Source organism: Ceratotherium simum, chromosome 7 (assembly GCF_057802395.1).
Source record: "Ceratotherium simum simum isolate JZ-2026a chromosome 7, ASM5780239v1, whole genome shotgun sequence".
In the NCBI taxonomy this organism is placed as follows: Eukaryota; Metazoa; Chordata; class Mammalia; order Perissodactyla; family Rhinocerotidae; genus Ceratotherium; species Ceratotherium simum.
In genome coordinates, this window is record NC_141906.1 from 32,508,064 (window position 1) to 32,531,643 (window position 23,580).

The 23,580-nt window shown below is 60.0% G+C and overlaps 1 protein-coding gene across 3 annotated transcripts; it reads right to left on the reverse strand.

Moving 5' to 3' along the window:
• Positions 1-1,319: 1,319 nt before the first annotated feature.
• WNT11 (Wnt family member 11) lies at positions 1,320-22,922 on the reverse strand. 3 transcript variants are annotated; one of them, XM_004434017.3, is made up of 6 exons: positions 22,681-22,922; positions 18,717-18,873; positions 11,105-11,340; positions 9,239-9,516; positions 6,172-6,464; positions 1,320-2,157 (listed from the first exon to the last, which is right to left on the reverse strand). In XM_004434017.3, the coding sequence occupies exons 2-6, from the start codon at positions 18,797-18,799 to the stop codon at positions 1,983-1,985; spliced, it is 1,065 nt and encodes a 354-aa protein (XP_004434074.1). In that variant the 5' UTR covers positions 18,800-18,873; positions 22,681-22,922; the 3' UTR covers positions 1,320-1,982. The 3 variants fall into 3 exon arrangements, with proteins under 3 accessions (XP_004434074.1, XP_087289596.1, XP_087289595.1); XM_087433470.1 differs by lacking the exon at positions 22,681-22,922 and adding an exon at positions 20,830-22,142; XM_087433469.1 differs by lacking the exon at positions 22,681-22,922 and adding an exon at positions 19,410-19,792.
• Between the last annotated feature and the right edge of the window lie 658 nt (positions 22,923-23,580).

Genomic DNA, 23,580 nt, shown 5'->3' on the forward strand with positions numbered 1-23,580 from the left:
CTTCCCACCCGGTGATGGGTCCAGCCTCTAGGGGTACGTCCACGCCATCCCACCCCCAGGTGCCTGCTTCACGTCACCAAATCCCACCAAATCGAGGCTCTGCCCCAGTGTCCCCAGCTGGCTCTGGGCAAGGGAGTGCCCTCCCTCAGCGTTTGCGTCTCCTCTCACACACACAGAAATTCAGGTTACAACATTCTCTTGCATCCTGGGTCTGGTGTGGTCACCCCACACCAGAGCAAGATACAGATGATTAATATTAATAACTGCTTCCACTTTGGGGGACTAAAAGGGGGCCAGAGGCCGAGGATACCCCTTCACTTGTTCCTGAGTGCCGCCCACACGCCAGGAAAGGATGCTGAGGCTCAGAGAGGGACAGTGCTGTGCACACTGAGAGCCTGCCCCCTCGAGACCCTGTCTACACGTGGCAATAGCTGGGACCCCCGGCTTTCTCCCATCCCCTGGCTGTTCCTTCTCAGCCTCTGCCTCTCTTCCTCTTCGTCTCCCTGTGGAGGTCAGGCCTTGGTGCCCTTTGCTTTTCTGTCCCACTCCTTAGTGACAATGCCTAAATGTGCATCGCAGCCCCGGCCTCTCCCCTGAACTCCAGACTCGACTCTCTGCCCATCTGCTCAGTATTTCCACTTGGGGCGAACTGAGATCACAATCCCCATGTGTCCCATCTGAACCCCAGCCCTCTCCCCGCCCCATCTCAGGGCTTCCAGGCGCTCGGCCAAGTCCCTTGCAGTCTTTTCTGCTCCTCCTTGCCCTCACCCCCACCTCCATAAAGAGGACAAACCCTGATGGCTCCACCTTCAAACCCAACAGGAACCCAACCCCTTCTCACCACGCCCACTGCAGCCTGCCTGCTCCGGGCACAAGGCTGGCGGCCTTTCCCAACCACCAACCTTATTCTCCACTGTGCCCATTTTACAAATGGGGAAACTGAGGCTTAGGGAGGGGAAATGCCTGCCCCATAGTCACACAGAAAACCCACCAGGGCTGGTGGAGCCTGGGTCTACCACCTCCTCCCTGAGGTCTGCGTACCCAGCTCAGGGGCAGGTTTTCTCTGGAAGCCAGCTTAGCGGGTCTGACGACACCACTGGGCTATGCACGCCTGCCTGTGTGTCCCTGAGGAACGAAGAATCTGCCAGCTGGGTTTATGTTTCAAGACGTCTGTCCTCGCCCTTGACCAAGAGATCATACAGGGAGATGGGGCCAGAGCCGGGTGGGGGGTGGGGGGAGACATCAATCGGAAGCCGCCATCCTGGAAACCCGAGAGTTGGCCCGCCCGCCCGGGATCTCCCAGAAACTGCAGGGCGGGCCAGGGTTCGCTCAGCATTTATTTCACACAGCTGGTTTTAAAAAGCTTGTTTAAAATATAGATCATTATATATATATATATTTATATATATAAAATATATAAAGAGGAATTGAGGCAAGCCACCCCAAACACAAAGCTATGTTTTATAAATATTTCTGTAGCTCCCACATCCCAGAGGAAGAAAAAAACAAAACAAAAAAACATTTACAACCCAAGCTAGTGGTTCCATGTGGCGGGCCCAGCAGGCCCGGACCCTGGGGTGGGCCGGGGGTCTTGAGGGCTAGGCCTGCAGAACATTCTGAGGAGGGCAGGCGGACCGCCCTTCCCGGGAGGCCGGTGTCTCTGGCTGTGAAAGGTCGAGTCCACACCAGTCTTGCCAAACCCATGTCCCCAGCTCCTTAGACCAGGCTGGAAGCAGCAAATGGGCACTCCAGGGGCTCAGGCTGCCAGGTTATTTTTAATCTTGTCGGTGTCCTTTGATGTCCCGGCCCTCACTCCAGGGCGGCCAGGCCTCTGCTCCTGGTGCCTTCCAAGCGGAGGCAAAGCACAGGCCACCTCCCACGCCTGGCATCTGGAATTCACGAGCAAAAACCCACGGGCGTCTCCAGGCCCCGGGCCGGCCTCCGAGGGTCCCCAGGAGCCCGTCTGAGCCCCCGGGCAGGCCTCATTTGCACACGTAGCGCTCCACAGTGCGCTCACACCGGCGACAGGTGACGTAGCAGCACCAGTGGTACTTGCAGTGGCACCGCTCGACCACGCGGTCCGTGTAGGGGTTGTAGCCGCGTCCACAGCACATGAGGTCGCAGCTGTCACTGCCGTGGGACGTCTTATTGCACTGCCTGCAGGGGAGGGGAGGTCAGTGAGTGCTCGGTCACCCCAGCCCCACACCCAGCCAGACAGCCCCCCACCCCCACGGCTGCACTCAGCCCCTTGGGAGGTGTCGGGGTCTTTGCAGAATTCTAAATACCCCTCTCCCCCGAGGGCACTTCACTCAGCCCCGTATTTCTAACACGCATTTGTCAAAATGATGGGGTGTTTTGTTTTCTTGAAGATGTCTTTTTTCTGTTTCTTCTACTTCTAAATACTCAAAAGAGCCTCAAACCACTCTAAAAGTCCTATCTTCATATTCACTCTCACCCACAAATGTGAGATCGTTTTTACTTTTAGAATCCAAGGATGAATCCTGGAACAGACAAACGGCATTGCCTGTGAGACAGAGTGGGTGTCTGGCACTCTGTGTGATGAGAGGGAGGGTCTGTCACCCATCTGTCCCCACGGGCCAGGCACCTCCCTCCAGTATTTTATCTTATTGGAGGCAGTGTCCTCGGGGCAGTGAAATTATTACACCCATTTTATAGGTGGTAACAGGCTCAGAGAAGGGCAGAGGTCTCCTTGAGGTCTCAGGGGAGGCTGTGGATGAGCAGGGCTTAAGCTTGGAGTCCTGAAACCAAGTCCAGTGCGAGCTCTCCCTCCCTAAAGGGTAGAGAACCCAGGGGCTGCCCGGGGCTGCATTGCTTCCTGAATCCCCCGCCCGTGGGGAAGAAGACATGGCAGGTCCCTCTAAGACCCACATATCCTTCTGTCGCCATCGGTTCCTCTGTCCAGAGGAGAAACATCTGTGAGGCTGGCAGTCCCTCCACCCAGGCTCAGGCTGGACAGGGATGTTATGAGGGGACGCAGCTCGGTCCCCACAGCCACATGGGCCAAGGAGTCCCAGAATGTCCGAGATGGGCAAGCCCTAGAGATGACCAAATCCAACTCTCATATTTCCTGATGGGGACACTAAGGCACAGAATGGGGAGGGGACTTGCACAAGGTCACATGGGGTAAGAACTCCTGTGAGAATTCAGGAAGGATTCCTGGAGGAGGAGGGGTCACCTAGGCCATTTCATGGAAGATGAACACGAATCTAAGATGGAGAGGAGAGCAAAGAATGTTGGGGGCAAAGAGAACAAACAGCCTGACCTGACCTAATCGAAGAGGAGTGGGAGAACAGATGGAAGGGTAGGGCTGGAGGCAAGGAGGCCAGGGAGGAGGCTGGGCAGCCACTGAGTAAGAGAGGCCAAGGGCTGAGCTGGGAAGGGGCCATGGGGTGAGAAGGAGGAGAGTGCCTGGAGGCAGAGTCGGGAGGTAACAGTGACCTGCATGTGGAGGCTGCAAGCAGTTCTGGGCAGGAGGCAGGAGGGAACAGCAGGAAGGACACAGCACAGAGCCAGACAGAGCTGGGTTCAAACCCCCGCTCTGCTGCTTACTGGCTGTGTGACTGAAGGCAAGTCACTTAACCTTTCTGGGCTTTGTTTAGTCACTCAACGCCATTAGTCCCCCTCAGCCTTATCCTGAAGGTCTCTGGAGACTCCTCTAGGAAAGGGTGGTAGGAAGGAAGCCGAGTTCCATTTTTCTTTCTGGATCCCTGACATGCAATGTCTGAAGACCTGGTCTCCAACCTCAGAGGCAGACAAGGCCTGTGATGGTGCCTGTGGGGGGAGGTGGGAGGGTGGGGCCTGGAGAAAGGGCCAGGGCCCAGGGGAGGGCTGCTGGCTCCCAGGGCACGGCGGCACAGGCCGTCGGAGGGCAGGTTTCAGGGGTGCAGGGGCCTCTGGATGAAACACGACAGAGGGTTGGGGTTTGGAATACTGACTGCTGACGAGGCCTCAGTCCTCAGGCTGGATGTGAGGAGGGCATCTTCCCCAGCTGGGGGTCAGCCTCTAGACAGGGACCACCAGTCAACAAAGCCATTTACATCCAACCCCCTGCACCCCCAATCCCCTAACCTAGGAAAGCTCACATGTCCCCTCCTCCAGGAAGCCTTCCTTGATGTCCAGGCTGGGTCAGGGCCCCTCTGGGTCCCCCTACCCCTGGGCTTGCCTCTCTCACAATCTGAGTACCTGACATCTCTCCCCATCCCAGGCACCTGCCAGCGCTCACGGAATGGGTGCGAGAAGTGACTGTGGTTGTAAGCTACTGAGACATGGGGGCTGTTCGTTACTGCAGAAAAAGCTGACCAGTACAGATGTCCGCAAAGGCATCCCCAGAGGATGGCTGAGAGCTGAGCATGGCAGGACACCTGGTGGCGGAGCGTTCTGAGAAAGCAAGGAGGCGGATGGTGCCATGGGATGGGCCTCCTCATCCACAGTGTGGGGGCAAGTCCTGGGGGCAGAGTGGGGGCAGCTGGGGAGCAGAGGCCTGGCAGCCTCTGGGGGGATGGCGGGGGATGGGGAGACTGCCAGTAATGAGCCCTTCCCGTGGACTGACTGCTCGGCACAGAGGAGGTCTCTGCGAGCGTAGAGACGGCTCGGCTCCCTAGCCCTCTCAGGTGTGTGGTATCGTCCCCAACGTCCCCACTGCATGGAGGATGGGATGAGCCTCAGAGAAGTGAAGGGATCTGCTCAGGGTCCTCAGGAAGCTGCAGCATCGGGGGGGAACTGTCCTTCCCCGACACACACACAGCCCCCCATGGATCCAGGGAGACCCTCTCCTTGCTCTGGGGTCCTCGGTGGGCTTCGCCCCGCCCCTCTGGGTTCTAGAATCCTCCTCCCCTCAGCCCATCCTCAGCACGCCCATCCTGGCTGCCTCAGCCCAGACTCTCGCTCCTTCCCGTCTCCCTGGCCTGAGCTGGTTCCATCTTCACTCTGCCTGACCCCCTCAATCTGGCCTCCAGATGGGAGCCTGGGCCTCCTCACAGAGCCTGCTGCCCTGGCCTGCGAGGATGGGGCCCCCCAAATCAGACCCCCTCTCCTGGAGACAGGAACGTGGGTTGTGGAGGAAGCGAATGCTGGCCAGGCACCAACTATGTGCCAGACACGTTCTCAGACACCCTTGCTCTGGGTTCAATATTCTTTTAACCCCACAGAAGACTAGTTTTGTGGAATGCTATTAGGGGCTCCCTAATAAAAGAGTTCCACAGCCAAACACCTCTGGGAAACACCGGCTTAGACAGACCCTTTACTGCAGGATTCCTCCCAGCCTTAATATGTTCTCGTGCCTTGCGAATCACCAAAGTGAATTTCCCAAACGTATCTGATTGCAGAACTGTTTCTAATATAGCACTGCATGACTGGCTCCTTCCAGAACCACCTCTGGGAAATGCTGCTCCCCTGCATCCTCACCAGCCCTGCCCGGCACACAGTAGGTCTGCACTCACCACTGGCTCCCTCACTCTCTCCTGTCCTGATGAGGTGATGCAGCCAAGGGTAGGGACCCCAACCCTGGCTCTGAAACTGGGGACCAGGGGGAGAGAGCTGGGGCCCCCGTGAGTGCCTGCATGTTGGGGGACATGGGAGCACCGTCCCCCCAAAGAATGCAGGCAGACCTTGCCCTCTTGCTGCCCCTCTGGGAAGCAGCTGCCCTGGTTCTGCCTCCACTCTGTGCAGACCTCCTGTGTGGCCAGGGGCTGGCTGCTGCCCCCACCACCCCTGGTGCCTCAGTTCCTCATCTGTCCAACAGGCAGGCTGTGACATTTATCCATCACTTATTCACCTGACAAACATTTACCCAGGACCTAGTGTATGCCGGGCAGCCTCTTCCCTCGCCCCCGTCTCCCAGTATAGTCGTTGTCTCTTCCCGTCTATCTCCCCCACTAGGGAGAAGGTGGGGCATGGGCCTCCCACCAGCCTCCATCCCAGAGGGGACCCTTTCTGGGCAAGGTGGGCAACAGCCACTCCCAGAAGCTCTGCAGGGGCCCCTTGGGTCCTGGCACCTCCACTGGGCATTCCTGGGGACACCGCCCTGGACTGGGCAGGGACACCATCCCCAAATGCCAACCGAGGCCCCCCTGTGCGCCTGGCCCTGAGCTGGAGTGGGCACGTACGACGCAACTGACCCCTTCCTGCCGGGGGGTGTAAGGACGCCCTTACCTGTCCTGTGTCCCGTGGGAGCCCACCTTCTCGTTCTTCATGCAGAAGTCGGGGGAGCTCTGCAGGTAGACGAGCTCCGAGTCCTTCACAGGCCGGATGTCCAGGTCCTTGGGCACCAGGTGCTTGCGGGTGCCCATGGGGCGGTGCACGACTTTGGTGGCCGACAGGTAGCGGGTCTTGAGGTCAGCGGCCACATCCCGAAGCTCCTGCAGCCCCTTCCAGCAGGTGCGGATGGAGCAGGAGCCAGAGACCCCGTGGCACTTACACTTCATTTCCAGAGAGGCGCGCAGAGCCTGTGGACAGGGGAGGGCGTCGGGCTGGGCGGCCAGGGCCCGCTCCTCAGCCTGCCCGGGACCCTGCCCCACCCTCCTCGGGCCAGGTGCTCTCAGGGGATCATCGCCTGCTCAGGGCCTCAAGGGACGGGGTTTTTTGCTCTAAAGCTGGGGGGTGTTTTAGCTCCTCCTCCAACCTGGGGGGCAGCTGGGAGGGGCAGAAAGACCAGCATGTGCAGGGACAAAGGATACCATTTATACACCTACTGTATACCAAGTGCTCTAACACACAACATGGCTTAATCATCGGGACAGCCCTACACGGGAGGCATCTTTACTTTCCCCACTGCAGAAAGAGGAAAGGAAGGCCCAGAGAGGTAAGTCTCATGCCCAAGGTTGCACAGCTAGAAAATCCTGGAGCTGGGATTTGAACCCAGGTCTGAGGGTGATTCCAAAAGCCATGGCTTTTAATTGTTCCATGTCTTTTCTCTCACACAAACCAGGGCTCACTAAATGCTTGCTGGAAAAAAAAGAAGAGAAGGAAGGGAGGGAGGGAGGAAGGGGCAGGAGGTCAGCGCACTGAGGCGCGGTCCCTGGCCTGGCTGGCCTTTCCCTCCACTGCTTGGTGACCCTGAGCAAGCCACTTCACCACTCAGCGCCTCTGTCCTCCCCTGTGCAGAGTGGGCAGTGACGGCCACCTTGCAGAGTCGTCGTAAGGATCCAATGAGATGACATATATGACAGTGTTTTGTGAACTGTAAAAGTTAAATCAATATTGGTTTTGAAAAATCAGTCTATGTAACAATTATGGCAGAGGGGGGAAGTTTGGGCTCTGGGATTGGGGAGACTAGCCCTGGCTTCAGAAGTCATTCTGTCCCACCATCTTCCCGGGGCCTCAGTTTCCCCATGTGTACCGAGGAGCCTTTCAGTTCTGCGTTTTACCCCCCACTTCTCTGCACACAGGACTCAGATCCCTCTGCCCAGGCCGGCCCTCCTGCTGCCCCGTGCAGACAGCTACAGGGGTGGATGGGTCTCCTGGGCCTACCCCCTGCATCAAAAAGATGGGGAAACTGAGGCACAGAGAGGGCAAGGACTTGCCCCAAATCCCTCAGTGATCAGTGAGGGAGCTGGTCAAGGGCTCAGGGCTTCCCCCCACCCCCCCAATGCCAGGAATTAGGGAATGAGGGAGTCCCTTTGGGCCTAAAATCCGGAATTGGCTCCACAAAGCCTGTGGAGAGCACAGGAACGAAGCGAACCCTCCTGCAGGGCACGTTCAACCTCCCAAGGGCCTCGAGGTACTTCTGAGTCATCCAGGAAAGTAAAGTATGCTTGTTCCTCAGCTCAGACGGGAGGGAGGGGCCCAGAGCTCGCTGAGGCCCTCAGTGTGTCAGCCCTAAACACATGGTGTCTGCGATGATGGCTTTTAACCTGCACAGGCCTGCGGCTTACGGGAGGGGAGGCCGCCCTCTTGCAGACTGCCCCAGGGAGAGCGGGTCCACGGCATCTGGGCTCTAGGAACAGCCTGATGTGCCCCTGAGGCTGAGGACCCTGTGTGGACTGCATTGCGGGAGGGGATGGCTGTGCCCCTGGCGGCATGAGGCTCAGGCCTGGCCGTGGGGGTCGTGGGGCTGGGTTCTTGGGCTGGGGCCAGGTGAAGGGCTCCCGCTGCATTTCCAGGGGTGAGGGGCAGGCTAGCAGGGCCGGGGGGCAGGAGTCCTGGGTCCCTGGCCAGGCTCTGCTACAGACCCACAGGGTGAACTGGCCTCAGTTTCCTCAACTGTGCAAAGATGGCCTGGACATCCTAGAATCCTTACACGAGGGAGCCCAGTGAGAGAGGAAGGCGAGGACCTGGAGTCCCATAGAGTCGGGCTCCATCACACGGTGATGGTCAAGTAGGTCAAGCTACTTAGTTTTTTCTGCCTCACTTGGTGGCTCTGCACAGCGGGCCTAATGGGCTGCAGAGAGGAGGTTGTGAGATGCCATTGCACCCCACGCTCTGCCCCTCCAGGACCCCGTTCCCCGTCTGCAGGGAGGGGTAACAGCACCTCCTCCCAGGGCTGTTCTGTGGACCACAGGAGAGCAAACTAACCAAGCACCTGCCACAGTGTCTGGCACACAGATTGGTATAAAGTTGGGTTTTTTTAATTTTTGAAAAATAAAACAGTCCATTCATTCACCTGCGCGTTCACTCACCAGACCTCCTATGGAATGAGATGAGGAATTAATGAAACGTTGATAATCTCAGAGGCTGAGGGGAAACTGTTTTGGGAGGGGGGGTGGGTTTCGGAGCTGGGAGGGGGTCCCTGTTAGAGCGAGGGAGCCGGCTCCTTAGGCCAGGGCTTTCTGCGTCCCACAGCCCCCTCCACGTCTCCTCCCACACCAGCCTCAGCGCAGAGCCCCACAGGAAGGGCCCGAGGAACATGGCCGATGGGGACTACAGCGAACCAACTCACCCCATTTTATAGACAGGAACAACTGAGGCCAGAGAGGAAGTGACTTGCCCAATGTCACACAGCAAGTTTAGCGCCAGAGCCAAGGCGGGAACTCAGAGCTCCTGACTCCTAGCTCAGTGCTCCTGCTGCTCGGCCAGCTTTCTCCAACCCAAATCCCGGTGGACCCCCTGGAGGAGCAGGAGCCAGGCAAGCCCCAAGTGGCTGGAGAGGGAAGAGCTGGGGGAGGAAGCGTCAGTGTGGGTGGATGGGGCCCATCCCCCCGCCACCCTCTCCACTGGGGCACACCGGGTGGCCCTTTTCCGCCTATTGGCACAAGCACAACCATCTGGGGTGGGTGGTTACCTGTCTCCCCACTTCACTGTTGTGTAGACGCATCAGTTTATTGGCTTGGGATCCTGTTTTTTTCACCTTCATAGGAGCATCGGAAAACTTGGCCCCCATGAGGAGCCCGTAGCTGAGGTTGTCCGCACATCCTCCCCAGCGGTTCCCGGGCCCGGGTGGCTCACCTGGCACGGGGCCGCAGGAGCAGCCGGGCAGGTCGCCGGAGGTGCAGGCCCGGGCGATGGCGTGGCTGATGGCAGCCGCCGACAGCGCATACACGAAGGCGGACTCCCGGGTCCCTGCGGGGCGGGGAGGCGCGAGGTCAGGGGAGGGATAGGACCCCGCCCAGGCCTGAGGGCCTCCTCCTGGCCCCTACCCACCTGTGGGGTCAGGCAGACGGGGAGGGTACACGTGGAGGACAGCACTAGGGCCGTGAATCTGTCACCCTCATCCTCCCACAAATACTTGTGACTTGCACACACACACACTCATGCCTGCACAGCCCCGCACACCCTCACTCACACACTCATGATCCTGTCCTTCCACCTGTCTGCCCTGCACTCAGTGTGAGGGGCTGCTTTAGAGAACTGAAGGCCCAGTGCCTGAGCTCTTCCAAGAGCTCATGACCTGATGGCAAGACGAGTGTGCAGAGAGCCTGCTGTGGGCTGAAATGTGTCCCCCAAAAAGACATGGTCAAGTCCTGACTTGGGACCTGTGAATGTGACCGTATTTAGAAATACGGTCTTGGCAGTTGTAACCGAGCTAAGATGAGGCCACACTGGACCAGGGTGGGCCCTAATCCAATGACTGGCGTCCTCATAGGAAGAGGGAATTCCAGCTACGCAGACTCACGGAGGGAGGAGGCCACGTGATGGGGGCAGAGACTGAAGGGATGCTACGAGCCAGGGAAGGCGAGGACCACCCACAGCCACTGGACGCTCAGAGGGAGCAAGGAAGAGGCCTCCTCCAGAGCCCTCAAGGGAGCAGGCTCGGCTGACGCCTCAATTTCTGACCGCTAGCCCCCAGAACTGCGAGACGACCCATTTCTGTTGTTTGAAGCCCCCGGTTTGTGATACTTTGTAACAGCAACCCCAGTAACCTCCCGCAGAGCCCAACGCGCCTCAGCTGTGCGGTGCCTTGCCCCCGGGGCCAAGCAAGTCACCTCCGCTTCTCAAGCCTCAGTTTCTTAACTGCAGAATGGGGATGACAACACCTACCTCGAAGGCTTGCTCTGTGGAGTTCAAATAATTCGGGAAGGAAGGAAGGTTTGCCAAACGTTGCACAAACATTAGCTGTTACCGTGCGGGGGAGAGATTCGATCTATTGGGCCATTTCTGCCTATCGAAAGTCTCCCTATTGTACATGGGACCCCCAAATCACCCCAGAAGCCACCTCCTCCAGGAAGTCACCCCCACAGACGTTCTCCTGTCCCTACATCACTCGGTGCCTCTCTCAGCAACTTCAGTTGGCAGGTCTACAATTACCTGCGGCACACCTGTCTGCCCCAAGGGTGGACTCCCCTCCCAAGAGCCTCCCTGACAGCACTCATTCCTTCATTCCTGCATTAGGGTATGCGTGCATTTGTACTGTCATTCAGGCTCCCCTGCACCGGTATATTCACTCACTAAACGTTTATTCATGCATCAGTTCACGCCTGAATGCCCACATCTATGATTAATTCATCCACCCATCCATCCACGCCTGTATCCTTCTGTGTTTCCATCCATCATCCATCTATTCACTCATCCACCCACCACATACCCATCCATCCATCCATGCACCGGTGAATTCGCCCACCTATCTAAACACACATGTATTTATGTGTGAATCCGTCCATCCCACCCGCACGCACTCCGCGGGCCCGGGCAGCCCCCGCCGGCCCCCTACCTCTCTCCAGGTCAAGCAGGTAGTTGGGGGCAAGCTCGATGGAGGAGCAGTTCCAGCGCATGTCCGAGAAGGCCCTGCGGCAGGCCTTCATGACCTCGCGGGCGGCGTGCACGACGGTGTGCATGAGCTCCAGGTTGCTGCGGCATAGCTGCACCTGCGCGGACACCAGGCCCTCCAGCTGCTTGCAGTGCTGCGTCTGGTTCAGCGCCAGGGCCGCCGGCGTCCTGGACAGCGCCCTGCACGCCACCCCACGGCAACAACCGAGGGAGGAAAGACGGGCCGTGAGGGGCCGCGTCCCCCCGCCCCAGCCTCTCCTCAGCGGGCTCTGGGAGCCTTTGCTGGAAGGAGCCAGGAAACCAGCAGGCAAAGAACTGTCCCCAGCAGAGCAATGTCCCCCTCCCACCCCGGTGTGACCTTGGGCACATCACGGTCCCTCTCTGGGCCCCCGGCCCTCATTCGTAACAGGATCACAACCTCCATCCTACCTAAGCTTTATTATAATTATACTAACAATAAATAGTTTTACAGTTCACAAAGCTCTCATATCCATCGCTTGATTTAGTTCTCACACAGCTGTGAATTATTACTCTTTACTCAACATTCATTCAGCACCGAGCACCTATATGTGCCAGACACTGTGCTAAGTGCTAGGTTATTCTAATCATTAGCACAACCATACATACGATTAATTGAGCACTCACTACACGCACGTGAGTGAGGAGCTTCCCATCATGGCTTCGTTTGATTATTAAACTCGTTCATTAGGCTGTAATGTCCCACATACACGCAAGGGACTGCCATGAAAGGATTAAGGAGCCACTCAATTTTGTGATAAATCTGACTTAGCCATTAACTTGCTGTGTGACCTGAGATAAATCACTGTCCCTGTCTGGGCCTCAGTGTCTGTACTCGGAAACTGTGTTTCCCAGAATGGGTCCCAGTGAGACACTTTGAAAAAAGGGACCCGTGGTCAAGCCCATTTGGGGAACATGATGTACCATGTGCCCCCCTTGGAGAGTAACAATGCACACTTACATTTTAAAGGCCCTGAGAAGTCCTGCAGCAAAGCGACAGGTTTGGTTTTGTTTAACTCTGGAGACTGCTGAGCACAAAGCCCTTTGTTCTGGAGCACTGACCTCATCGGTGCTTTGGGAAATGCTGGCCTAGGGAGTCTCTATGACGCCTGGAGATGTCATAGGACCTAAAAGCTTCCCAGATCCTGGCTCTGGGGACTGGGATGCCAAGACTCCAGGACCAGGGGTCCATCCTGGATCTGCCTTTCTCCCAGGCCTTCTCCAGGTACAGACGGCTTCAGGCAGTACCTCCTGTCAGCGCAGGCAAGCTCGAGAGACCCCACAGCCTTCAAGGGTTCCACAGAGACCTGCCCCTGCCCCGGAGCCAGCTGGCCCTCAGCAGAGAGCAGAGAGCTTGGGGGGGACGGGGGCAGGAGAGGCCATTCTGCAGCCACAAGTGCCGCGTGCCCTGCCTGCCATGCCCACAGCAGTCCCCACCCAGGTCAGGGCTAAGACTGGGTGAGGCCGAGATCTGGGGGGAGGCAGCCCGTTGCCAAGGGAACAGCACGACTCCCGGCTGGCTGTCACTCCCCTTGCGACCTTGAGCAAGTCACTAACCTCTCCTCTCCCAGCGACCCCCCAGCATCTCCTGAGGGACTAACTCAGACAGGGTGGTCCCTGCTTCGCCCGGGCTGACACGTGTGGTCGGCGCTCCGTGATGGAAGCCACCACGATTACCGCTGGGGCTGTCTTTCCCACCTGCGGGCAGCCTCCCGCACCCACTCGGTCATGGCCAAGCTGCCACCTGACATTCAAGGCCCCTCAAAACCCAAGGGTTTTTCTCCATGCCTTCTCCAGCCTTTTATCCTTTCCTCCCCGTGTTCTAACATCTGGCCACATCAGGCTCCTAGCTTCTCTGACTGCCCTCCCACCATGCCTTTGCCCAGGCTTTTCCTGATGCCAGGAATGCCCTTCCCCTGCTCCCGTACCTAAACGAGTAAATGAACTTGATCTATTTGCGGAAGGAAGATGTCTAAGCACCAGCTCTCCCCCAGACTCATTTGGTAATGAACATGACACAGATGCTCAACATTAACGGCTGCATAAACCTATCAACAGTCACAGGGCAATGACCCAGATGTTCCAGCTCACGGGCTGGCCCAGGGAAGGGCACAGGTTTCAGGCACCAGCTATGTGACCTGGGTAAGTCACCCAACCTCTCTGGGCCTCATAGTCCTCATTTGTTATAATTAATGATCATTTCTACTTCAAAAGGTGATGGCAAGGCTTAAATAAGATAATGTATGTAAAGTATTTGGAACATTCATGACTGGGATCCTCCTGCTTATTGCTGGGTGAATCTTGGACCAGAGGGAATCAGAAGATCTGGGTTCTAGCCCAAGCTTTGCCCTCTGTGTGCTGTGCAATCTTGGGCAAACTGCTGCCCCTCTCTGAGCATCAACTACAAAACGAGGACCCCAGAGGCCTGCAAGGGCTGAATGAGATACTACATGCTGCATCAAGTCCTAAGAGGTTAGTTGACTTCCTGCTGTCTCTCACTCACTGCCATGCCCCACCCATCCTACAACTCCACAGTAGGGAAATCTTCCCAGAGGCCTGGGAAGCAGACCCGGCGGCACGTGGGCATGGCCTGGTAGCCGCGGTTTGGGTGACGCAACCCAGCCTGCCTGAGATAGACTATGGGTGTCCCCGGCAGTCTCCCCTCATTGTGACCCCTGGCCCAGCCCCACCCCCAAACCGCGAGCAGGGGAACGTTTAGTGTCTCTGATGCTGGCGTCCAGCATGGGGCAGGCCGCAGAGCAGACCTCAGGCATGGTTTCTTGACCTAACCTGAACCATCCGGTCCACCCTGGCCTTCTGACCACCGAGGCCCGCCTACGCCAGGACCCCTTCTGGGGAGCCCATTGTCTGAATTCCTGCAGTCTGTGTGGGGTGAGCTGTGACCACACAGAGGCAGGGGCCGTCCCCTGGGTTGTCAGCCCCTCCACCCATCTCCCCCCAGTAAACACCGTCCACACGTGGGCTCCCACGAGGGCCCTGCACCCCCGTTGACAGAGCCGTTGACAGAGGGCATTGCACGCCTCATCCCCTCCTCACACCCCCAGAGGGACGGCCTGGGCGAGGTGACCATCCCTCTCTGTACAGAGGAGGACACTGAGGCGCTCCAGGGCCCGGGAGCTCCGCCTCTCCTGACCCGTCCTCCCCCGGACCTAGGTCCGCTCTCTGCTGGGCTGGGGGCCGTGCACACCCAGCCTGTCCCAAGCCCGCTCTGCCCTTCACCTCACCCAACTTCCCTCCTTCCCTCGGAGCCAGTTTCTGTTTCTCAGTGGGAGGATTACAGGAGACACACGAGACACCCCCGTGTGGTCCCAGGCACACGGCGGGCAGCGAGGCAGGGTGACTGCGTCCAGGCCCCTTCCCTGGGCTCCTGCTCAAGCCCAGAAGTGTGGTAACGTGGCAGAGCCATTCCTGGGGAGCTGAGTTTGGGCAATTCCTGACTGCCGGGTGCTGTGACTCCCAGGCGGGGTGCTCTGTGCTCCTGGTGCCTGGGGTCTCACTGCTGGGGGCCCCGGGCCACTCTGGGCTCAGTCCATCCATCTCTGGAGTCACCAAGCATCGGCTAATTCCAGCTGCTGGTGAAAGAAGGTGCTCTGGGGGAACCCCGGTGAGGATACCCCAAGATGAGGCTCCGACTGCCCAGGTGGGTGGAGGACAAACAGGAAGCATCTGGAGGCCCCTGGAGGGACAGGAGCGGCCTGTGTGGGGTGGAGGAGGCCCCAGTGCCGTGTGCCGGGGAGGCCGGCGCTCGGGAGGGAGCGCGCAGGCCGGGAGGTGAGGAGGCGGGAGGCTGCGGTTCCACTCCTGAGGAGGGCCGTGCGGTCATCTGGTAATTAGTGGTAATGACCGTTTCTAAGTAAGTCCCCCCCGGGAGGTAATCAAGGATTAGGGTGGGAGGCGGGGGAGTCACCCGTCTGGACATCTCGTGGGCCTGCCTCCCTGCAGCAGACCCCTAATTGAAAACATTTTGGTTTATCTGGGGGTGAGGGCACGGGGGAGAGGGTGGATGAGAGGACAGGAGGGGACAGAGAGTTCACAGGCGAGGCCTGTGCCAAGGGCTCTGCTGGGGGGGCTGAAGTCTCCCCGACTCAGGAGCTGGGGGCTCTTCTGGGACCAGCTGGAGGGCAGAGACCTGGGTTCCAGTTCCAGCTCGGCCACTCACCTGAGATGCGACCTCGGGCAAGTCACTGCCCCTCGCCAGCCTCAGTTTCCCCATCCCATTGTGCAAGTGGGGACAATGGGGCACAGATTAGGGCAGGACCCGCCTAGACTTGAACACAGCTGGATCCCAGGCGAGGACTCTTTCCCTTCCATTTTAGAGATGAGGAAAGTGAGGCTCAGAGAGGCAAAAGCAATTGATCTGCCCGCGGCCTGGATTGGGCCAGTGACGGGGCAGAGCTCAGGCTGGGACCCAGGTCCCCCAGCTCAGGTATGCTGCTACTTCCACCCGCTCTGCAGCAGCCGTGTCCCTTCTGGAGTCTCCTGGGACTCTTCCTTGGGAGACCTGGCCCCTGAGTGGGCAGCAGGCCTGGGGCAGCCCAGAGAGGCTGGGGCCGCCTTTATGGGCGCTCCCCCACCTAAGGCAGCCAGAGAACGGGGTGAATGGCCCAGCTGGGTCCCTGACACTCTCTGGTCTGACAGTCGCCCAGCACCTGGCCTGGGTGGGAAGTGAGGAAGAGGAGGGGTCCCCCGGGTTATTTCTGGTCAGGGTCTTCCACGGGCAGCCGGCTCTGACTCCCTCTCTCTGACCCCCATGCCACCAGGAAGCTCAGGCTGCGTCCTGGGTCCCCAACAGGTGGGCACTATGGGTCACTCAGCCACATCTGGTTTCAGTTCCACGTCAAATGCCCCCTTCATCTTCAGCTCACTTTCCAAGGCCCAGGGCAGCAGCCCCTGGGTCACTCCTACCCAGCGACAACCCCAGGACAGCCGAGCCTCCTGGATGCGTCCCCAGCCTCCCACCTGCACTGTACACTGACGGCCCTGTTGCCAACTGTCCTGTGGCTCCCTGCGACCAACAGGCCACAGTGCCAGACAGCTGACTCCAGATCCTGCCTCTGCTGCCTACTAGCTGTGACACTGTTAGTCAGAGATCCCCCGTGCCTCCACTTCCTCTTCTGGTTAATGGGGGCGATAGCAGAACCCCCCTCACAGGGTGATTCGGAGATTTAAACGAAACAATGCACATAAAGCACTTAGAACAGTGCCTGACCTGTAGCATATGCATATACAGACATACACATATTTACACACACACACACACACACACACACACCGTTGTTCTTAAGCTCCACTCCCTCTCCTGCTTCCCCCACTATCTTCAGCTCCAGCAAGAGTTTAACCACTATCACGAAGTTTGGCTTCATGGAGCCCGTCTGCCTGGGCTCTGATCCCACAGCCGCCATTAACTAGCTGTGCGACCTTGGGCCAGCTACTTAACCTCTCTGTACCTTAGTTTCCTCATTTGCAAAATGGTAGTGATAAGAATATCACCTCCCTCCTAGGAGTAGTATCAAAACTAAGTGACTACAGCTCTTGGAACATTGTCCAGGATCTACCAGGAGGCTCCTGGATCCCCGGGTTCTGCTTTCCCCTCTAGGCTTTCGGCCCTGCTGTTCCTCCCGCCTACGACGCCTGCCTGCATTTCCTTCTTGGCCTTCAAAATCCTACCTATCCTTCAGAGCCCAGCCCAACGTCACCTCCCCCAGGCGGGACAAACTGCTCCTCCTCTGGGCTCCCACACTCCCTCTCCTAGGACACAGCCCAAAGTCCACTTTGTATTCTTTACACGTCTGTCTCTCCTGAGAGGCTAGGAGCGCCTTTAAGGCAGACCCCGAGCTGCACCCACTTCTTGGGCAGCCTGGGCCGTGCAGTGGGGACAGCATGGACGCTGGGCTTAGCTAGCTGTCTGTTCCAGGCCCAACCGGGCCACATGCCAGCGCAGGGGCTTGTGCAAGTCACACACTTCTCAGAGCCTCAGTGTTCCCCGTGTGGCACGCGAATGTCAGCAGTGTCCCCCCAGGGCTCTAGGAGCAAGCCCACTTCTCGGCTCTGATGCTGCTGGTGCTCTTAGCAAATCCTCTCCCTCTCTGGTCATCGGTTTCCTTATCCGCACAATGGTGGTGGTGGGCAAGGAGGGTGTGGACTCCCTGATCAGAGGTTCCCACCAGCTGGGACAGGGCCAGGACCAGCGGTGGGTGGAAGGAAGGTGGTTGGTTTCTCACAAAACTCATCAGGAGCAGCCGAGAAGAGCTGGAGCCCCAGGGCTGAGAGGCCGCTGAGCCGGGGCTTCCCCTTACAAAGAAGAAAGGCGAGAAGACGGGGCTCCCTCTTGAATCACCAATTAATCGATAACTCAGCCCCACAAGGGGCAGGGCTGGTGACCTCCAGACTGTTTGCTGGTGGCCAACCCACTATCGCCCTGTCTTCCAGCTAATCCAGGGACCTAACTCACAGCTCCCCCCCAGCCCCCACAATCTGCCTCACCCCCCCCCACCCCCGGCTTATCTGCAAGGCTCCCCGCCCCCTGCCCCCCACCCCAGAGGTGTCCTGTCCTGGACTTTCCCACCTCTCAGGGAGCCCCTGCACCAAAAGTGCCCTCCCCCCACCGCTTCTACCCCCCAAACTCCCAGAGACTCCCCAGGCCCAGCCTAGGGACACCACTCCTGAAAAGCGTCCACAGGGCCCCAAATATGTGCCCCCCACCAGGTGGTCTCCCCTCCTCTGGGCCCTCACGGCACCGCCCTGGCCTCTCCTAGGGCACTTGGAGTTATTTACGGCCTGGGCTTATCTCCTGCAGCCCAGAGGGCAGCTCCTCCAGGAAGGGGCTGGGTTTTACTCCTCTCTCCCCGGCCGCCCGCACCGCCCACAGCCCTGCACCGAGCAGGCACTCCCTTCTGCTGCGTGGAAGGGCGCCTCTCTCTCCCACTACCCTCCGTGAATAACTTGAAAGGAAGGCCCTTCACATGTGCACAGCATCTGACAGTTTAGGAGGCTCTTGCATGAGCCGCTTCTCATCTGATCTCAGCGAGGGAGAGATCCCTTACCCTCCTTTGACAGAGGAGGACACTGAGGGTCCCAGAGGCTAAGCGACAATTCCCCACGGTCACCCAGGTGGAGGGGTCAGGACTGTTCGAGGACCTCCAACTAGAGTCAGGAGACGGACAAGGAAACAAAATACAGAGCGGGCCCCGTGTGCAGGGCACAGACCCTCTAGATTGGGTCCCTTGACCACGTTGTCTTCTCCATCTGCCCCTGCGGACGTCTTGCGCAACCCTCAGCTGCACAGGGCAGAGCAGTTCCGTCGCCCTCCACGCCCTGTCTCGCTCCTGCCTCGCAACTCCCCGGGAGGTAAAGACAATATTTTACAGAGGAGGAGGAGGAGGCTTAAGGAGAGTGACTTGCCCACGACCCCCGAGCCAACTTCTGCTCCCGGGGCTTGGGCGCGATCGCCGGATTCAGGGGGCACCTTAATCCGCGCGCACGGGGCCCGTCTTGGTGGACGACGGGTCCCTACTTACAGCCATTTGATGCCGTAGCAGACGCCGGTCTGGAGAGCCAGGGCGAAGAGCAGCGCCTCGCAGAGCTGCGGCCGCGGCCTCATGGTCGCGCGGCGGCGCGGGGTCGCAAGGTGGAGAAGCCGCCGGAGTCCCGCCGCGCGTCCTGTGCGCACGCCGCCTGCGGTCGGGAGAGCGGGCGCTGGTGAGGGCGGCGCGGGCGGGGGCCGCGAGGGGGGCGTTGTATTCAAATTACAAAGGAGGGTCGGGGCCCTTCCGCCCCGCACGGCCCGGGACGCGGCGGCGTCTGGCTCGAATTAGGCGCCGCCGAGCGCGTCCGAGGGCGTGTCCACTGAGCGCGGTCCGGCCCGGCCTCGCCTTTGCGCCCGCGGGAAGCGAACCGGGCGCCAGGACCAGAGACACCCGGCGGAGAGGGGCAGAGAGACAGAGAGAGGGACAGAGATGCCAAAGACCGGCTCAAAGACACTGAGGCAGAGGGGGAAGCCGGGAAGGACCCTCAGACCTCGGAGGGACGGAGAGGAGCGGACGCAGGGGTCCAGGGCGGAGGAGGAGCAGGTTCGGGCCAGGATCTGGGGTATTATCTCCGCAATATTAATTATTAATTACTGTAGCCCTTGGCAGCTCTTCCCTCCCACTAGGCCTCAGTTTACCCCCTCTGTAAACTGGGGACACAACTGTGATGCGGACACAATTCACCTTTCATAAAGACGTTCACCTAACACGATGGCGTTTGCTCCTCCAGCGCCCCTGTGCCATAGGCACTGTCACTGCCCCTATCTCACAGATGAGAAAACTGAGGCCCAGAGATGTGAAATGCGGTTGTTCAGCCAGTGAGCGGCGGGTCCACGCCCGTGTTCTCCCACATCTACCGGGGGTCCGGAGACAGAGAAGATAAGGAAATGGGGGCTTGCTCTGGGCATCGGTTTCGCCGTCTGTGAAGGGGAGGATGAGAAATGGGATGGCAAAGGTCTTTGTACAGTGAGGGCTGCTGAGGGTCCCGAGTCTCCATTCCCTCTCCAGCCGTCTCCCTTTGGAGCGTCCCGTGGTGCCCAGGCCAGAGCGCAGGCAAGGCATCCTGGCCTTGGCTAAACAGGGAAGCTCACGGGGGGGCCGGCGCGATGCCGCCTCCGGCCGCCAGGCGGCGTCCTGGGGCCGCGGAGCAGCAGTTACCCCGCCCGCCCGCAGGCAGCAGAGCCGCTTTCTCTGGCTTTTTTTTTTCTTCTTCTTTTTTCCCTCTTCATTCTCACCTCATTAACTCCCTTCCCAGCTTCTCCCAAATTCACCAACACCTGGCGTTCGCCCGGAGACACACAGGCCCAGACCCTCTCCCTTGGGGAGGAGGAGACAAAGGGATTCCTTTCTAAAAGATTTGGGGAGCCAAAAAAAAGAGGCGTCCGCCTTAGTGGGGGAACTTGAGCGGGAAGGGGGCGTTCCCCTCTGGCTGTGTGAACTTGGGCAAGCCGTCCACCACCTCCAACCTCGGTTTCTCCTTCTATAGAAACGAGGGGCTGAACTTGGCCGCCCCTCTCCTGAGCTCTTCCCAGCCTCCCCGCGGTCTGCGGTCTCTAAGCGCCCCCTCCTAGGTTTCCGCGATTACGCGTACCTGTGTAGTGTGTGCGTGCACGGGTGTGCCTTAAGCGCGCGCGCGCGCACACACACACACACACACACACTTGAAACCCCACTGTTTTCTGAAGCCTTCCAGCATAACGCAGAGGAAGGCAGGGAGAAAATCCTGAATTACATTTTTTCTCTCCTGCGAAGAGTCTCCCGTCCTTCGAAGAGTCCCCGCTAAGCGCCTAACAGAGGCGCTGGCTACAAACTTGGCGAGTCAAGGCTAGGGGTCCCGGCGGGGTTCTCAGTGTAACTGAGCCCCCTCCTCCCCCCCAGCCTGTATCCAAACCCTTTGTCTTACTGGCCCTGAAAGCTTACCACACTCTCGGGAACGAGAAAAATATCGGCTGGAAATGAGGGAGGGGAGAGCATCAAAACGCCAGTCACTGTCTCTCTTCGCCCCCACTCCCTCCCGAAGTGTGGGCTCCCCCCCAAGACGCCCGGAATTCCTGGGTGGGGAGGGGAAGGGGCTGTACGCGGAGAGAGGAGAGCGCGGACTCACAACAGGGGATCCGTGTCCAGCCCAACCCGTCCAGAGAGAGGAGGGGCCGTCCGGGTCACACAGCGCACGGGGACCCAGGCCTCCAGCCACTCCCGGCTCTTTCCGAGCTGCCCCGGTGGTCCCGGGCTTCTCCCTCCGCTGCCGCCCCAGCACGTCCCAGGAGGAGGCAGCGCTGGCCTGGGCCTCTGGGTCCTGACGGATTATTCCTGTCCCGTGTAAGAGCGTCCAGGACAGCCGCGGGGGCCGCTGGGTCACTCTCAGCCTGCGCCCCGCGGGTCAGGGCGCACTCGCCTCCCGGAGCCCCCGGCCCGCCAGGGGGCGCTAAGCAGGGGGTCGAGGTGGGATCCGCAGCTGCCTCCCGCGCCGTGGGACTTTGGGCACGTCCCCTCGTCTTCCTGGGACCCAGTGTCCCCGTATGGGGATGGGATGAGGGGTAGAATAAGTGCCCTCTCAGTTCCGGTCGTTCTATAAGACATCCACTTGCCGTGCTCAGCCAGGAACTGCCCGACCCCTTGCTTCAGGCCCAGCGCGGAGCCTCCCTTGGGTCCAGGCTCGTAGTGGGCCCGCGTCAAAGCGCAGAGTCTTTGGAGAGATTAGCGGCCCCTTCCTCCCCGCTGGGGATAAGGTCCAAGCTACCCCGTTTGCAGCGGGCGAGAAAAGGGGCCACCCGGGCTGTGCACCGCGAGCGCAGGAGCTGCAGCCCCGCTCCAACAGGTGGTTATAAGGCTTGAGCTCTGGAAGTCCCTGGAAACCCCGCTGCTAGGGCGACCGCCCCTCTGAGCCAAGCCGGCGGGGACATGCCGAGCCTCCTCTACTCGGATGAGCCCGCGCTGGGCCGGGAGCAGGCACGGCTCGCGGGGACAGAGTGCCCACGACACGCGTTTAAGGTCGGCGCGGGCACGGCCTGAAGCCTCCCGCTGTGCAGCTCGCAGAGCCACCCTGCGAGCGGGTGACGCCGAGCGACCGCTTCAAGGTTACCTGCGACGCGGAGAGAGGCCAGGCCCGCAAGCCGGCTTGGACCCCCGCTGCGAGTCCTGAGAGATGGGTCTGCTCGGCTGCGGACGACGCGCCGGGCAGCCAGGTCACCCGCGAGACGGGTTATTTGCAAGTGGGAAGGGTGGGGTGGGGGACCTCCGGGCACCTCCCACTACCCCTCTGGAGCCGGACCTGAGCGCCTAAGGACCGTGAGGGTCATGGAGGCGGGAGCGCCGGGAGGTGGGAGGTGTGGGCTCTTGCGCGAGCTCAGCCAGATGTTCGAGGCGGTTCCAGATGTGCCTCCGGGCTGGGGACCGGACTCTTCTCCTCCCCACCCCCAGCCTGGAGCTCAGGTCTGTAAACAAACCCTCGGTTCACCCCCTTTCCTCGCTGCTCTGGGAGCCGGTCTCCAAGCGAGGCGTCCGCCCCCACCCCCCAATTCTGTAGGAGCCGCCGTAGTTCCCTGCCTTTTGCCACCCTCTCCGGCCGCGCCACACACACCCTCTGCCGCAAGATCCAAGTCCCCCACCCCCGGGATGGCTCGGGCATGACCTCATCTGCGTGCCGACTGGGAGGGAGGGGGTCGAATCGGGGGGTGGGGGGGTGGTGGCGAACGGGACCAGGAAGGCTTGCGGCGGGCCGCAGGAACCCCACAGCCACCTCCATCACTTATCTGCGTAAAGCGGCGCCCCCAGCTCCCCGCGGCTGCGCTCCGTAAGGGAGATTCCTCGGAGTGCCGCGGAGCAGAGGTATGGAGGAGGGCTTGGTTTGCTTATCCAGAGTGGGTGCCCAACGGGGTCGCGCCGTCTCCTTCGGACTGGGCGCCCCCCGCCCTAGCAGGTCCCGGCTGAGCGCCCGCCCGCGGCCACTGCTCACCTCCTGGAGCGCTCGCCGGGCGCGCCCTGAGTGCCCTGCTGCCCGGCGGGCCGGAGAGCGGCGAGCGCGGCCCCCAGCGGACCCGAGCGCCCTCCGGGCTGGGCAGGCAGCGGCAGCGCCCTCTTCGCGAAGCGGCCGGAGAAGGACGCCGGGATCCGGAGGAGCGGCGGCCGGCTCGGGTCCCGCAGGGACTGTGGCGCGGACTCAGGCTGCTCTGGGCCTGCCTCGCCCGCTCTCCGGACCTCTCCTCCTCGCCCGGCACGGTCTCTGGCGCGGGCCGCCCAAACTGCTTTATAAGGCGCGGGCAGCCGCTTTGATCCGCCCACGTCAGCGCGCCGAAACCCCACCGGGTGGCTCCAGCCGCGCGCCGGGGGCGGGGGCGGGGTCCCCGCAGATTCCACGGACCCGCGGCGCCAGCGGCGCAGAGGACTTCGCACCCTGTTGAGTTACAAAGGGGGGACTTACTAACGACAGCTGGCGTTTACTAAGCGTGACTGCTGCGGGCCTACTGCATGCCTGCGGCGCGTGGGCCCAGGTAGGGCCGGTTTCTAAACCTTGCAGCAAGCCGGGCAAGGAACCCCAACCGTCTGGTTTGACAGAGGATGAAGCCAAGGCTCAGAGGGAAGTCCCACTTAGGTGTCAGTCTGAGCCCGGGCGAGCATCACTAGGTGCCATCTTGCAGCTGGGTTACTATGGGCGTCCGGGGTCCCAAGAACTGTGTTGGCGTCCTAGTCCGTCCTTTGTGGGGTCATCTCTCCAGGCCTCTGGTTCTAGTTCTGGAAAAGGGATCAACCATCCTGAGATTTCTGCGGAGAAGGGAGGCGTGAGGGCTCTGTGCTGCAAAGCGCACTGTAAACCTTAGGCACCGAGAAGATGGGTGTCCCAGCCTCTAGGTTGGCT